The following is a 16,144-nucleotide window of genomic DNA, read 5'->3' as shown; positions in this document are numbered from 1 at the left end:
TTCTCAAGAATTCTGTTACTATTCTCATTCACTCATTGCCTTTGAATCTCTCTTTGCTAAACCAGCAAGAATGGATTCTGTTCTTTGTAATGGAGCCCGCAGAGCTGCTTAACCTCTCTGTGATGGCTTCTGCTGTGTCTCTTCATCTAGGCTCAACTGCAGTCCCCAGCGTTCTCTTTCCAGTGTGTTTCCAGTTAGGGTCATTTTCTCTCCAGACTCGGAGGGTGGAAGGGAAGCAGGCCATTTTGTAACCTGCACACACCTTCTCCCAGGTGTTCAACCAAACACTAGCATAGGTGCTGCTGCGAAGGAATTTTGCAGATGTGATTAAAATCCCTATTCAATCACCTTTAAGTTGATTAAAAAGAAGATTATCATGGGTGGGCCTGGCTTAATCAGTTAGAAGACCTTTTTAGCGCTGCGTTTTAGCGCTCTGTCCTGCTCATTTTGAGTCTCTATCAAAGTCATATTTGTTGGGTTTGTTTGGTGAGATAACTTAGGGCTTGACAGATATTGAGCAAGAAACTGTGGTTTTCCAGCTAGTATTACTGCTACCCAGGGTGGAGCTCCACCACTGGCACACGTCTTTTGGAAGGACTTCCATTGACATTGATGCTGAGAGGGTCTGATTCCAGTGAGGATGAGAGAGGACAAGCCTTCTTATGGGAGGGAGAATGAGAACAAAGAGGAGGAAACTCAGGAAGGGGTCAAAGTTGACCGGCCAGGACTTCCTAGGCAGGGGGGTTTGTTAGGGCAAGCACACGCATGCATGATGGGTGTCTTCCAGTCCAGGGTGGATGCAGGTTACGTCCTCAGCAGTGGAAGAATAATTCATAAATACAAGGATCCTCCCTTACTTACACTTTGAAAATCCCACCTTAATTGTGTGCACCTTATGATTACAGGCCATTAGAGACCATTACATTAGTAAACGAACTAGGAGATTTCAATCGTGCAGTGCAAACTCTTGTGAAATGCAAACATGGTTTCACATATTAATTGCTTCTAATTAAGGAGGAACATTTTAGCCAATTAGCTTTTGGAATTTAAGTGTAAGCAGAAGGCTAATTCAGAGATTTGCTAATCGCTTCCCCCACGGCAGCTGTTTGCCGTTAGTGCAGACATATACTCTGTGTGCATAATTATGCATACACCTGCGGTGGCCGAGAGGCCCAGAACTCTCTTGTTAGAGGAGTTGTGTAGACAGCAGTCACCCATTCTTTTGAAATTATCATGTAAAACAACTGGGGAGGAAATGAGGACAGTAAGAGAGTAAGAACATCAGACCGAACCAGATCCCTGTTCTGCATCTCACTTGACTGCTGGAGGTGCTGGCTGGTGTTGGGCATGCCATGCCTTCTCCAGATTTCCTGGGTATAAGAGGACAGCAGTCTCATACAGCTCTAGTCTCCCGTGATTCATAACCAACTCCTGTGATCCATGAAAACCTCCCATGATTCCACGCAAGGTGGGCGCTGTAGACACAAAGATAAAGCATCCGTTGATATTAGGGCCAAGCGAGCTTCCTGACACTTCAGCTGTCAACATACAAGTATTCTGGGCTGGCAGCTGCTCTGCAGCCCATGGGTGTCCTGAAGGAGAAGGTCTTTGACCAACTCTTGGCGATCTGTTCCGTGCTGTCTTTTTCAGACCTCTTCCTCATTTTATTCTTTTCTGTGGTATCGGCATCACTTTCTGGACCCCTGGCCATGTCTCCTCTGGCGGGCTGCTGTTCCCCTCAGTCCACAGCAGGGAGCCTCCTGCTCTTCTCTGTTCCTGCCTCATCTTGCTTCTCCTCTTGCTCAGAAGAGGCTCTCAACAGGAATCCACCTACTGCTGCTGCTGATTGAACTTCGTAATTATGAAGATTATTCTTTTGGCATCTTGACTTGGGCTTTAAGCTGCAATCCTCATTCTTATATAATAACTCACCAGTCAGAACTTGCTCATCAACTTCTCCTCATCTACGTGATTTTTTTTCTTTATAAAAATAAAACAGGTTCTTATCCACCAGCCCCCATTCCACAAAAATACAAGCTGGTGTCCATTGTGTACAAAGATGGTGCTTTGGGACAGAGGCATTTCCTGGGCTAGCTTTAGTGTGAGCTCTTACCTGACTTGACTTTTTTGCCTTGTTGGGAGCTTACATCACACTCCTGTACCCTCAAGTCCCGTGGGTAGGAAGCAGCTGAAGGAGGAGAACACTCTCCAGGAAAAAGAGGGATGTAAAGGGGTTTAACTGACTTTGAGAAGGACATGGCTGCGGATGCCTCTTCTGATGGACACGGCTCACCGGGGTGTGTCTCATTCTCAGAGCAAGAGCTACCTCTGCAAGGCTGGCTCCCTTCACAGCATCTCAGCTGAAAGGGCTCGTTCCCTTTGCCCCAAGAAAGGAAATCCCTAAGGAGTGCGGGCAAGCCAATGATAATAAATACGCCCTGCCATGTCGGTCGTGTTGCTTCGGCCACGCCAAGCTGATTTGGGGTTATCTCTATAGCTCATTTCTTTTTGTAACACTGCCGCGGGTCCCTCTGTTTTCCTGAGGTCCACTATGTTCCTAACAGATCACAATGTCCTTTCAAGATCCTCCTGATGGCAGTTGTTGGGATTTCCTGGCAGGGAACCTACGCAGAAAATGGCGTCCAGCACGCCTTCCATCATGACAATGTGAACAATTGAACAGATTCGTGTTCGAGCTGTGTTCTCATTAGGTGCAGCCTTCATTAAAAGCAATTAAAACTTGGCAAATAGTCTTTTTTGGATGACTAATAGGCCATCTCCACTTCTCCTTTTGGGAGGTCAGTTGCCAGTTACCAAAAATGAAACACCTGCCTTTACATCAACGTGGCTGCTGCCCGAAATTTAGCAGCATTCCCGAAGCTGTTAAGTATGTCCGTCGTGCCAAAAAAAATGGCGCCTTGTGTTTACCTAAGTCCTGAATAAATATGGTGGATCTGGGGACAAAAATCTGATGAAAAACTTCTCCATAGGCCAGTGTGAAAAACGAAGTTAGCTTACAGAGGTATATGTAATTTATAAAGAACATAAAATTGGATGGCAATGAATGGTCATTTGGGGAAACACATTTAAAGGAAAGTGTCTCTCAATTTGAATTCCAATTAATGCAATTAAAGTTTTACATGTACAGTTTCAGGGAGTGCATATTCCCTATGACTTTTGAATGAACCAAGTGAAAGTTATGTATAAAATCCACCACTGAAGGGCTGAGGAAGGGTGGCTGATCATGCCAGGAGGTGGGAAGATGAGGTTAGAGAAGAGAGAAACCCCTGCTTGACACTTCATGATTGGTTTTCCCAGGTAGAGTATCCACGAAGGAGGCCACTGCATGACCCGAGCAGCTTACTGCTTGGTCGGTCTGCTGCGCCCGGACGCCTCGCAGGAGGGGCTCAGCAAGGACACCACCTTCTCGCAGCAGCCCTCGCGTTCCTGCACGAGGGCCCGTGTCGCTGTGCAGGTGAGGGGCTGGGAGGTGAGGCTGAGCCGGGGGGTGGGGGGGGGGATTGAACTGAACTCAGTGCGGGGTCCAGAGCTTGTTCTGATTCTTTCGGTGGACTCTGTCGCCTCTGGTCCAGATCTCTTCGCCACCACCAGGGCTCTCAACCCTCAGAAGTCAGCGAGGGCCACACGTCATCTCTGATTTATATACAGATGAGGAGGATAGGGGCCCTGAGAGATCAGGAGCCTTGCCCAGGTCAGAGTTGGTCAGCTGGAGCCCCCTCGGTGGGAGGGATGGAAGAGGGTCTGAATCAGCCCCCTCAACTCTCTCCCCGCCCACCTGTTCTGTCATCAGCCCACACCCTCGACGGAGGCCCGCCCCAAGGCGGTGCAGAGCACTAAAAAGGGAATTCCTTTCTCATATCCCAGGCACGGAGTTCACGGATCGCCACTCTCCCGCAGATGAACATGTGTTTTTTGTGGAAAGACCACACAGAGGAGTTGGGATCTCTATGTTGTTTCCAGATCTGGCCCGCGTTGGCCGTGGCCCGAGTCAAATTATAGAACCATGGCCACATTCAGCTGGAAGGAATTTAGGGATTGCCTCTGCTGGTGCATCAGAACCACCAGGACAGCTCATTAAAGACAGATTCCTGGGCTTCAGGCCCAGGGTTCTGACTCAGTGGGTCTGGGGTGGCACTGAAGAGCCTGCTTTTCTAGTAAATTCCCAAAGCGTGCCAACGCCACCAATCCACGCAGCCCGCTTGTGTATCACTGGCCTCCGATAACCTTGTCTTAAGGTGGGCCAGCAAACTTTTTGTTAACAGCCAGCTAGTAAGCATTTTAGGTTCTGCAGCACGACTCAGCTCTGCCGGTGGAGCTGGACAGCAGCTGTAGGAATGGGTCTACAGGAATGAGCGTGTCTGTCTTCTGATTAAACCTTTATAAACACAGGAGGCCAGTGGGCTGCAGTCCGCTGACGCCTCACCTCAGGCTTACAGCAGTTGGAGTCCTTCCCCACCACGCCTCGCTGCCAGCTGTGAAATGGGGAAGCTATTCCTGGTCTCAGTTCTCTCCTTAGCTACGATGAAGACAAGGTACAACCAGATGGTACAAATTCAGAAAAAACATTTTCTGTCCGTTTCCATCAGTCCCATATTATCAGCTATACTGTTTTTCAGTATGGCACCTTCATTTATTGTAATAATCATTGGATTGGCTCTATAAATATCCCCTCTAATTATTAGGCACCCCATACAAAAAATAACAAGGCTGCGAGATGACAGAAGAGATCATTCCGAAGGGTAATGAAGGAACTTGGTGTCAGAAAATAAACAGAACCCTTCCAATATCAGTAATGCCATCATAGACGAGAGCAAAAAAATGAGTATTTAACACAGACAAAAAACAACAGAGTTTATGATGGCCTGACACGCTCACTGCCTTCATAAAGTATTTTAATTAAAAAACATTCTATAAACAAAGACATAACCAACAAGTTATATTATTTTTTATTCATGTTAGAATTTCTATCAGTGTTTGAACATTAATATTTAGAAAGTTTGTACATTTTTGCCTTCCGAGGTTTAAAATGAGAACCACACTAGGTCACAAATGGTAACTAATACACATTTCACAATTGCATGAATATTCACTCAATCTCACTCTCTTAACACTGTTAAACATTTTCTTTTCCTTGCTGTCCTTTACAGTGAAAAGTGTGTCCCACTCGTGTCTCAGCAAAGTTCCAGACGTTATGGATTCATCACATATAAATTCTTTAAAAATATACTTCTGTCAAAAGACTTGAGGACTACTATGTACACTACAAAAATAAATTTTCATATAAATAAATTATATGGCATACTTTTATCTTTGTAATTGAAATGACACAAACCCATTTCTGCCAAAACTGGCAGACAATGAGACCCAGTTTGAATATTTATTTCCTTTAAACTCCTTACGCTAAAACCTACCATGAGTCCTTAATGAAAATGTTATATACTCTGAACTATTTAACATTAGTAAGCACTCTATACAAATAAAAATTCTGTTCAAAAGTAAAACATAGCTGTAATAGTGTTTCCAATAGAAATAAAATCCCTGCATTTTTCTGTTATAAACTGGCATGACAAATACTGTAGGAAAACATTCTTATGATACAAAATTATAAATATCAGCAAAGATTTTTAAAAAAAAAAAATTAAAACATCCAAATGAACAAACAAGACAGACAAAGTAAAAAAACGATCTTAAAAGAGAGAGAAATTCTGGTTGCCTGCCAGCCCCCGAGTTCTCCCTTTGCCAATGTGACTATCGGAGAAAGTTCTATGCTGTGCAGAAAGCAGGGGCCGGGCAAACGGTCACGCACCACACAAGCTGGGCTCAGGAAAGGGGCGAGGGCACGCCTTGAGCCAGAGGGAAGCAGACCTCCGAGTTTTGCATCGTCTCTCTCCTGAACGCAGGATATAAGTTCTCTGAGCAGAGCTGAGTGTTAGGTAGACAGTGTGGCTGACAGAGGCACCAAACAGTAGCGGTGGGGCCATCGGGGGGGCCCCTGGCAGAGGAACACACACATCTAGCAGCCACAGGTAGCTTCCGGTTAGCATCTGACAGCCTCGCAGCGAGTTCTAGGGTCTGAGGTCACTATACTGCTGGTACTACTGGGGGCCTGTTGCCTTTCGATGAAGATTTTCCATGTGAAACAGGAGGCATAGTGGGAGCTGCCATTTGTGCTCCGACAGCAGCTTAGTCTGGGTACCGAGGGCTTTCTTGACACCTGCTGGTCTCCAGCTAACAGCCTAGGAAGACCACGCCCCAGAGCCAGGTAACAGAACTGGCAAGGAAGCCAGTCTTAAAAAGATCTCCCTGGTTGGGAGGTCTGTCTGCTTACACGTTCTCCAGTGGGCTGTGGGCAATTAGCATCTTCCTCCTCTTCAAAAAAGCGTCACACTGAAGGAACACTGAGACTGGTGAGAGGAGGCAATGGGTTGCTTAGGAAGTGTGCACCCATGATGTCACTGTGAACACACTGAGAACCACCCTCCTGAAGCTCATATCCTCTAGAACCTCCATCTCTGTCACCGTAGGGGATGCTCACTATTTAAAGAAGACGCAAACAAATCCGAAAGCCCCAACCAGCTGTGCAATTTAGCAAGAGAGGGAGTTTAAATTCTACGGACTCAAAATATCACCTCTGGGTTTATTGTGGACCCAGAATTAAGAGGTTTTTCTACCTGTAGCAGGGTCACTGGCTCCAAAAGATTTCCAATCCACTCTGAAATGTATGTGTGTGTGTGTGTGTGTGTGTGTGTGTGTGTGTGTGTATGTGTGTGTGCGCGTGCGTGCGTGCTGGTTACTAGAGAGGTATGGAAGGCTGCGTTCTTTAGAGAATGTGCTCATGGCCCAGCTGAGGCTCCCCACTGGGCATGCTAATTTTTAATACCAATGAGGATGAAGAGATGTGAGCTCTGTACCCTGAGGTTCCAACGTCCACCACAACGATCCACGCGGGGGATCTCATCTCCTCTGAGGCACAAGCTGGGGTGTCTGGAATGGCAGCCAATGATCTTAAGAGATGCCCTGGACTTGAAGTGAGTCTGGCAAAAGGACAAGGCGACATTTACAGCTAGCCCTCGAGATACCTTGACTCTTCCAGCCTGACTCAGGCAGAGCCCGTGAGGGGTTACAGACAGTAAAAAGAAACAAAGAAAAAAAAAAAATCACAGTACAGTACACCGGGAACTCACACACGTGTTCACACACACAGCCCAACAGGAGAATCGCTCCCACTACACCTAGAGAAGCCACCAGGGTTAACGTGCTTTCTTCATATCTGCTCATTAAACAACAACAAAATTATCACGCATAGCGTGTTTGAAAGTTAACAGTAACATTTCATACTACCACAGGGTTGTGATATGCAAATTTAAAATATTTTAAACAGAAACCTTTACAAAATAATCCTATTACATAAGCAATATTTGCATAGAATTATACAGGTAAATTATACAATATTTAAGCAGCAGCAACATATGCTGAAATTTAAGACTAAGTTAAGCTTGGTTGTGGCACAGAGACCAATGTACAAACAAGGAAGGGCCCCGCTGTGGCCTCCCCACTGCCCATGCTGGGGGCAGGCGTGGAGAGACCCCAGATCACACTACTTTACATCCATTCCTTCTTGTATATTACATATGTGTACACCTCTTAAATATTCATAGAAATATTTCACAAAATAGTACAGTTGGTTACAGTAACAACGAACGGCTCTCCTGGCACAGAACATCTTTCTACCTCCAAGCAGTTCTCTTCAAGCAGTCCTGGTGGGGCGGGGTAGGGGTAGGGGTAGGGAGGGGCTTCCAATCTTTGGCCTCTTTGCTTCAGATTTTACTCTCCCTTTAAAAGAAAAAGAAAAGAAAAAAAAAAAAAAAAAGGAAGTCAAACAAAGTGAACAGGTCTATGAGTCCATATTTATGAAGTACAGAAACAGGCAGAATGGATCTGTGGTTCAGAAACCAGGAGGGTGGGGGTTGGATGAGGATGGCTTCTGGGGGGGGGGTCCAGGATCCCTCCCTTGATCTGGGGGCTGGTGACGGGTGTGTTCACCTTGTGACCATTTGCTGAACTGTGTGTTCATCACACACAACCGTATGGCTTTAAAGGACCAAAAAATAGGTGAAAGGAGCAGCTGTCAGCATCTTTCTTAAGATGCACTAACCCCCACCAGGTTAACAGCAAGGGGTGAGACCCAGACGGGCACTCAGCGGGTTCTCCAGGGATGACAGAGCTCAGACAGGCGGCCCTGCCCTTTGGGGAAGAAGAGGTCACTGGGGTTTAGGCTCGGGACACATCGACTGACGCCCAGGGAGTCCAGGGGGACGCGGCCCCCAGCTGCCCGCCCACCGCACACACCTCAGTTGGAGCTGTGGCCCCGGGGCCTCTCCTCACATTCCACGTCCTGTAGCTCTATGACCTCCACCTTGGAATCCCTCCTCTCGCACCGGACGTTAAAAGGCACATGGGGGTCCTCAAAGAGCCCGTGGTCAGTCTCGGGGTAGTCCTCATAGCCCGGGCAGGGCCCCCCTCGCGGGTTCTGGCTGGGCCCGGGCCCGGGGGCGGGCGGGGGGTGCACGGCAACAGTCACAGAGGCCGAGGCCGTCACGGTGGTGATGGGCTGGCAGTAGCTGGGCACGGAGCCGCCCGTGGCAGTGAACGCTGGGTGCCGAGGGTTGTGAGAGCGGGCTCCCCGGGGGCCCGTGCGGTCCCTATTGCTAGGGCCAGAATGCCCTTCAGTAGAAATTTCAAAAGCGTCTCTGCGCGGTCTGTAAGGGGGCGGCCTCAGGCCCTCTCTGGGGGGTTCTCTTCGGGGCTGCTGGCCTGGCCGTCCAGGTGGCAGGGACCCTGAGTCCAGGTGGGGCTGCTGTCGAGGGTTTGAGGGTGGGTGATGTCTCGTTTCAGGATGGACCACCTGCGGAGGGCAAGGGCGGGTCAACACAGGCCAGGCGCCAGCCCCCGGCGCGGCATCACCCCCTGCTGCTCCGGCCCTCCCTTCCTGGCTCCGGCTCCAGCCTGGCCACCCACAGGCAGCTCTTCCGAACCAAGAGCTCAGTCAACCCCACAAATGGCTGGGAGTGGCCCTGGGGAGCCAGCGGGGGCCCTCCACCCACAAAAGAAAAACCCGTTCTCTTAGAACCTCCACGACGTGGCAGACAAATGCCCTATTTGGACCCCGTGTCTAGGTTTTCTCCCAACACAGCTGGCCGGGTGCAATGGCTGCTGCCCATAAATGCAGGGCTGTGGTCTAAGTTTCCACACGCACAGTCCGCCACCCCTCCCTGCTCAGCAGAGTCAGATCCCAAGCTCCTCTTCTAAAATTGCTAAGTGTCCGGCCCTGGCTCGCCCAAATGCGGGTCGTTGCCAGGACTGACTGTCTATACTTACACCGCTGAATGTGGTAGCCATTAGGGACGTGTGGCCATTTACATTTAAATTAACTAAAATTTAAAACTCAGCCCCTCAGTCGCACTAGCCACGTTCCAAGCGCCCAACAGCCACATGCGGGCAGCAGCTACTGCGCTGGAGCGCGCAGAGAGCATCTGCATTGTCCCAGAGAGTTCCACGGGGCAGCGCTGCTCCGTCCCGTTGTTAGGAATCTGGTTTCTGGGTCTCTGTACAAAGCACGGAGCAACACAGTGGCCACATCAATCAAAAGGACCGTGACCAACTTCAAAGTCATTCAGCTTGTACCTATTTTTAGGCTCCCGCTGAACAAAACCAGATTCACACTGCAGCTCAGCAGGCGTCGTCACGGGGGGTAAGAGGAGGAAAATTTGGGTTATTTGGTTGGCCTCCCTCCCTTTCACGGAAGGGCTGCTCTGGCCTGGGACTGGAATACCCATTTCCTGGAGGGACAGCAGGAGGCCCTCCGTCGGAGCAGCACAGGGCTTAGAACCTTCCTTGGGTTTTGTGTGCTGTGCTCCGGGCCTGGGGGGGGCGAGGCCACCCCGGGGAGCACGGTGGCGGCGCGTGGGGGGGACGCAGTTGGGGCTCTCATGGCCTCTAAGAAGAGGCTCCCAGGCCGCGCATGAATTTTCCTGAATTACCAAAGGCTGGCTCGCAGCTTCTCTGCTCCTTCCGGCCACCCAGAGCATGAGCCTGGAGCCACAGAAGCTTCTGGTGAAGTTTTAGACAGTAACAATTGAAATACTTTTGTACCAAGGGCAACTGAAGGTAACAGAAGTGGGAGGGAGGAAAAAAATCACTTCTGCTGGCAGTAATAACAGCACTGCCCTCTTAAATAAGTATCATCCTCGAACGATGTGTAGCTTTAAAAAAAGGCTGGCGGGGGGTGGAGGGGAGGGAAGGCACCTTTATCTCTGGCCCTGAGCTCAGATGCTACTCAGCTTGAACAAGCTACATGCCGGCGCTTTGTGCAGACACTGCTACCTGCCCCTGCCCATTTCCATCCATGAGATACGACCAGATGAAATTCACATTTCTATATCTTAAGAAGAGTCAAAGAGGGGCAATTTCATTCCACTGAACCTGTAGTTTTTTTTTTTTTTTTTTTTGCATCCTGTGATTTGCTGTTCAAAGCAGGCAGGGGCTGCTCCCTAGGGTGACGTGACTTACAGTGGAGCGGGCGAAGACAGGGTTTTCGGTGGCTTCCACGATCACTTGGTGGGCAGGGCCCCCGGCTCCCTGCTGGCTCTCGTAGTGCCGAAGCTCCTCGCTGATGCCCGACACTGTCGTCTGAGAACTGTACTCCGAGTCGGAGGAATCAGACCCGTTGTTCGCGTGACTGGGGGGCACAGCAAATCGGACCACGCTGGGGGGCGGCTCAGGGGAAGGGGTGGGCAGCCGGTTCAGCCCGTTGGCTGGAGACACCTATTTAAGGGGATACCACATTACAAGCGTGATCGTCCATCTACCTGGTGGCTACACTCAGAGTTCAAAACACAATATTATTCAGGGGTCTCTGTGCCCACTTGTCACCCCTGGCCATCCACACTACCCTGTATTCACTGCCCCCCCAAATCCCTGCCACTTTGAGGACCCTCGAGTCTGACAGCCTGAGCAAAAGAACTACCCTCTGCTTTCGCACACTGGAAAGGCAGGCTGTGCCCTTTTCACTCTTGTTCAAGCCCAGAAATTCATCTTGAGTGGAAAACGCTTCATTGATAGGACCTAAAAGACTCCAGCTGCCAATCACTAGGTTTCAAAAAAACAAAAAACCCCAAACCAAACCAGCACTACATCCCCCAAACTATTAAACTGAAGAGAAAAAAGCCATAGTTACTGAGTTGTTTACTGAAAAAGTGAACCACCAGCAAATGTGGATACACCTAACGACCAGATTAAGAGTGACCCCAGGAAAGTCGGCACTCAGGTGGCCTGTGGGCTGCACACCACGCCGGCGCGGTCACTGACCTCGGGATAGGGTCCGAAGAAGGACAAAAGGACTGGCAGCAAAACCAGTCCATTGAGAACACCCAGGACCGTGAGGATTGCCAGGACGGCAAAGAAATACCTGGAAGACAAAAGGGAAGCAGGAACATTTACCACGGTGAAGTAAATTAAGCTACCCTTCACGTGCCCAAACGGCAGAGCCAAAAATTAACGAAACCCACACAGGTGAAAAGGCTGTTACAAAACTGCAGTCCAAATTCAGCACAAGATTAGTGGGTTCTTTTTTTTTTTTTTTTTTTGTAACCTCATGACTTTAGGGACTACATTCCACAACCCAAAGTGTTCATTCATGAAGGGAAGAAAAAAAAAATTAGTTTGTTAATTTGCCGAAATCTCATGGCATGTAATGTTATTTATGAATGTGTTACACAAACACAAAAATATGGAATGTCAATTGAATGGCTGAGCAGACTGAAAGCACAAATACAATGCAGAGGGGCCCCGTTCATGAAAACCCAGCAGAAGCAAACAAATGAAGTGAAGGGTGTAGAATTTAAACAATTTAGCCCAGGAGAAAAAGCAGCCCCTTCTGCAGGCAGCTAATCCACTGTGAAATGCTTCTGCATCTCAGAGCAGAATCTCTAATTAACTCTCCAGCGTATCAGGTAAGGCTTTCCCTGCGCTTTCATTAACCACAACTTTCTGCCCAGAATTCTGTGAGTTCCAGTTTTTAACCAAATAGCTCCATTTGCAACCTTTTTTAGAACACTGGAAGCAGCTTTCCGAAAAGAAAACACTGCCCATTCTGTGGTTGCTGGGGCGTTTTCGGGGGCGGGCGGTCCACAATGACGGTTTGCTCTGCCAGCCAATCTTTTGTTGAACAATTTAGCATCTCTGAATACTCTTGTTTTGCGTCAGCCAATTCAAACATAAAGGCCGCAGCACCATGAAGGAGAGGAGAGCGCACAAGCGGCCCTGCTTTCCCACCGTCCAGGGCTAAGGTCTGGGATCCTTCATGAACACCGAGGTGAACCTGTCGGCCAGGGGGAGCCGCTGGCGGAGGCTCCACGCAGCTGGACGCAGCGGGCTGCGCACAGGCGTGCGTTTCTGTAACTAACGGTTTCTAGGGCAAGTTTGCTGGAAGTGCGGCTGGGGTCGCGAGGAGCTCGGGATGTTCTGGGCAGAGGGAGGGTGAGATCTCTCTCTGTTAATGGTCCTCTTGATCATAAAACGGAACAGGCACCCAACTCTGCCGTGTCTATGTACGTTTCGACGTTAGATGAAAGGAGAGAGAATCCCTATAAAAATACAAAAACCTCGCAGCTATTGTAAACACCAGAACCTCCGGAGCTGCATTAGCGAGAAGCAAGCAGCCCACGGCCTGCGCTAATGTAAACGGCCCCGACTTCAGGCGGAGGCATTCATCACCAGCAGGCATTAAGACATTTGCATCCCATCCATCTAACTGTAGAATAAACAGACCAATTAGATTCCTGACGGCTTAGTGTATACAGTGTCTGCTCATTTAGTCGACCTCAGTGAGGGCTTTATCAGGTTAATCCATCCAGTTCGAGAAAATGGGAAGCCCTTTTAAGTGCTTGAAACAAGAACCCTGATATCTCTGGGGGAGAACAAGGAGCCATGGGTTAGATGAGAGAGCTGCCCTCCAGCCGGGTCCCAGCTGGATGCTCTAACTCAGGCTTAGTTTCCTCTCTGGGGCTCACCTGGCATCCCCCACGAGGCTGAGTTAGAGCCTCTGGGATCCCATCACACCCTGCGTTTCCCATGGTTTTGAATTGCCCGTGACCTTGTCTTTCCCCCCAACAGACCGTAAGCTCTGGGAGGGGGACGGGGTCCACGTCACTAGCTGTTGTGTGAAATGGCACTTACGAGGTGCTCGTTATAGTGTGTTGAATGAGAAATTACACAAAAGAAACTCTGTTTGACACTGGGCTTTTGCACCACAGAGAAGTTACAACTGCTAATGCCTGAGAAAGTGTAGGCTAAGGAAATAAAGGGAAACTCAAAGTCAAATTAAAGCTAAAAAGCAAACCCAGACCAGAACTGTGATCTAGCCCAGGCATGTGTCCATCTTATACTGGCAAACAGGGGTGCCAACTGGCTTGTTAGCTGATCAGCAGTCTGTGCTGAGAGGTCCAGCAGCCTGGGCATCCCCAGGGAGCCGGCTAGAAATGCACTCTGCTCCCCACCCCAGTGACATCTGATCTGCATTTACTGAGAGCACAGCAGAGTCTGAGGGGCACTGTCTACACCTCTCCATTCACTCTGCACCCAAACGACAGTGAGCCAAGCCGGGCACCCACCCGAGGGAGGCTGAACCTCCATGACGCTGCCCCGCCCAGAGGGTGTACCACGACCAACAGGCTGGTCTGTCTTCGGGAGGAAGAAACTCTGCCTACAACTTACAGCCCTCTTCAAGGCCCCCCCCCCCCACACACACACCAGGAATGCCTGTTTGGATTTTGTCTCCAGATTATCGAAGTGTCCCTAACAAACCAGTCATTTCTCACATTTGGTTCTGCTTTACCAGGGTCCTAACTCTGGAGCATCTTTCTGAATGAGAGAGGAAAATGGTCCCCCCTCCTGCAGTTCTCAAATTCTGCTCCGAAGGAAAACTCGCTCTCCTTTTATGCTTCACAAAGTCACATCCTTATTTAGATCCTGAACCAGAAGCTGCTTGCCATGAGATCCAAACAGAAAAAGATGTATCCAAACTAGGCTTCGATTTCAAAGATTTCACCCCGAAGTCCTATATGAAATGCTTCTTAAATCTTAATGGGAACTTGAATATGAATTCGGGGCACATTACGTTCACTTCTTAAAAGAAATAAAATCTTGGTGACAATTTGAGGTGTCTGTAAGTGTATCTGTAAGTGCTCCTTTCTACAGTTTGGAAGGAGAAGTGACGGTCAGATTCAGTCAATTAATGGGAACCAGGTCGTCTCCTGTTGCTACTTCTAACCTGGGACACCAGTAACTGGGATGTCAGATGGTCCTTCAGGTTCAAGCTGTAGAGTTGCCTTTGCTGCTGACCCCAAACGCTCCATCTTTTCTCCCAAAGATATTCATCAAGACAGCTCTAGAAGAGAGCTTGTTTTTGCACCTCTCAGCCTATCTCTGGGTTAATAAACTCAAGAGAAAGCAGAGTCGCAGACGGCAGCAAGGGTTTCACAACGCATACGTGTATCAAAACATCATGTTGCGTCCCTTACGTGTATACAATTTTTCTTTGTCGATTATACCTCGATAAAGCTGGAGGCAGATAAAGTAGAACCACAATGAAGACGTGCCACAATCTCCCAGAGACAGAAGGAAATAAGCAACAGAGATCGAATTAGCAAATAATAGTGATCAACTCGAACAAGTCTTCCCTCTCACCCCTGCTTACCTGACAATGAAGTCGAACTCGGACCCTGCGAGCATCAGCACTCCCAGCAGCGTGGAGACGGCGCCGTCCAGAACGGGCGCAAACATGTGCTGGAGGGCCAGCACCGCCCTGTGGTTCTTGTCGCCAATGGCTGTTAGGAAGGCCTGGGCAGCGAGAAAAGTTTGAACGGTCAGATTCCTGGACTTAGTCAACGGCCAGCTTCGTCTTAAATGCCGTAAGCCGCTGTCACCTGCCTGCGCTGAACCTCTCAGATCTGACCGTCTGGCTACTGCAATGTTTCATGGAGGCCGTCCAGCGGGCCAAGTCTAGGCTCACGCTCAGTCGACATGTTCGTGACAATGGTGTTTTGAGGCTGATGTAAGTCTTGAGCACATAGCAAATAAAGAAGGTAGGCACCTTTACCTTAAATTATGAAACCCTGCCGAAACCATACGGAAATGAGCAAAACGCTCCCTTCTTTTCACCGTGACTCGCCCTTGCGTTTACATCCTCACGCTAATGATCTCACCTCATTCCCAGGGGAGGCCTCCAGTCGTGACAGCGACGACATTTTGCCTGACTTTTTGGAAGGTCAAGATCTCACTTCCAGATGGGCTTAGCTGGTGTCACGTGCACCTGGGTGCTAAATACGTTATTTCTTCATGATGCTGCTTAGGTTAGAATTTCTGTCTCTGTGTTCAAACTAACGTGTTTATAGTAGATCTAAGCACCGTGACAGCATCACAAGAAAAATACAGGACTGTAAATTCAATCAAACCTGTTCTGTGTGTGGACCTATCCCCTCTTCTGTATCCACTAAAGTTCTAGGTCAAGGACACTGCTGATACCAAATGAGAACTTTATGGAATAGGTCTCAGTATATTAGACCATTGGCTTGAGCATCTGATCCGGGACCATCTGAATGTGGGGCAGTCACAGTTACACTCTGCCTGGTCTTCCAGTGGGACCCAACAGGGAGGGCTGAGCCCAGCACAAGCTCGCTCTCTCTGCCTGAAAGTTCAGGCTGCTGTGGGATAAGCTGAGAAGAGGACCCGGGGCCCTTGTGGGTGATGTTATGTGCCCTGGGGAAGGACAGGAGGTTATTAACAGATAACAAAATAAAAGTGTACAGAAGTATATGAAGGTGCGCTGTGAGTTTTCACATTTTTCTCTAAAGTGGCGTCTATGTACATGATGCTCTGTCAGAGCTGGAAGACTTTAGGGTCACGATAGCCGCCTTTTCCTCTTGAGAGGAACGCACCAAGATGTTCTGGAACCATGTCGTTCTGTGCTGTATTTGGGCCACGGGGCCGTAAGGGTCAAAACTGGGTCGACCTTCTAGTTCCAGCTTATGCCACCCAAACACGCACCCAGCGATTCCTGGACAAC

At 49.0% G+C, this 16,144-nt stretch overlaps 1 protein-coding gene and 1 long non-coding RNA gene across 10 annotated transcripts in view; one reads left to right on the top strand and one right to left on the bottom strand.

Annotated features, from left to right (window-relative positions):
- The window catches only part of LOC123611956 (uncharacterized), a 71,861-nt gene extending 57,853 nt beyond the window's left edge, over positions 1–14,008 (top strand). Inside the window, exons 6-9 of one of the 5 annotated variants that reach the window (XR_006719071.2) lie at positions 3,319–3,475; positions 3,594–3,712; positions 4,411–4,553; positions 5,169–5,313. This is a non-coding gene — a long non-coding RNA (uncharacterized LOC123611956). Of the gene's footprint in view, positions 1–3,318; positions 3,476–3,593; positions 3,713–4,410; positions 4,554–5,168; positions 5,314–13,918 lie in introns of those variants that run through there. The other 4 variants (XR_006719070.2, XR_012506717.1, XR_012506718.1 and 1 more) reach the window with 4 other exon arrangements.
- Positions 4,945–16,144, bottom strand: part of PTCH1 (patched 1) — a 68,873-nt gene continuing 57,673 nt past the window's right edge. For all 5 annotated transcript variants that reach the window (XM_074363051.1, XM_074363049.1, XM_045504593.2 and 2 more), the window contains 5 exons: positions 14,777–14,919; positions 11,389–11,488; positions 10,591–10,845; positions 8,371–8,926; positions 4,945–7,854 (listed from right to left, as the gene is read on the bottom strand). In XM_074363051.1, the coding sequence (XP_074219152.1) occupies positions 8,372–8,926; positions 10,591–10,845; positions 11,389–11,488; positions 14,777–14,919 (1,053 nt within the window). In that variant the 3' untranslated portion in view covers positions 4,945–7,854; position 8,371. The remainder of the gene's footprint in view (positions 7,855–8,370; positions 8,927–10,590; positions 10,846–11,388; positions 11,489–14,776; positions 14,920–16,144) is intronic.

Source organism: Camelus bactrianus, chromosome 4 (genome assembly GCF_048773025.1).
Source record: "Camelus bactrianus isolate YW-2024 breed Bactrian camel chromosome 4, ASM4877302v1, whole genome shotgun sequence".
Classification (NCBI taxonomy): domain Eukaryota; kingdom Metazoa; phylum Chordata; class Mammalia; order Artiodactyla; family Camelidae; genus Camelus; species Camelus bactrianus.
Note: the sequence above shows the minus strand (reverse complement) of the source record. Positions and strands in the feature narration are given on the sequence as shown.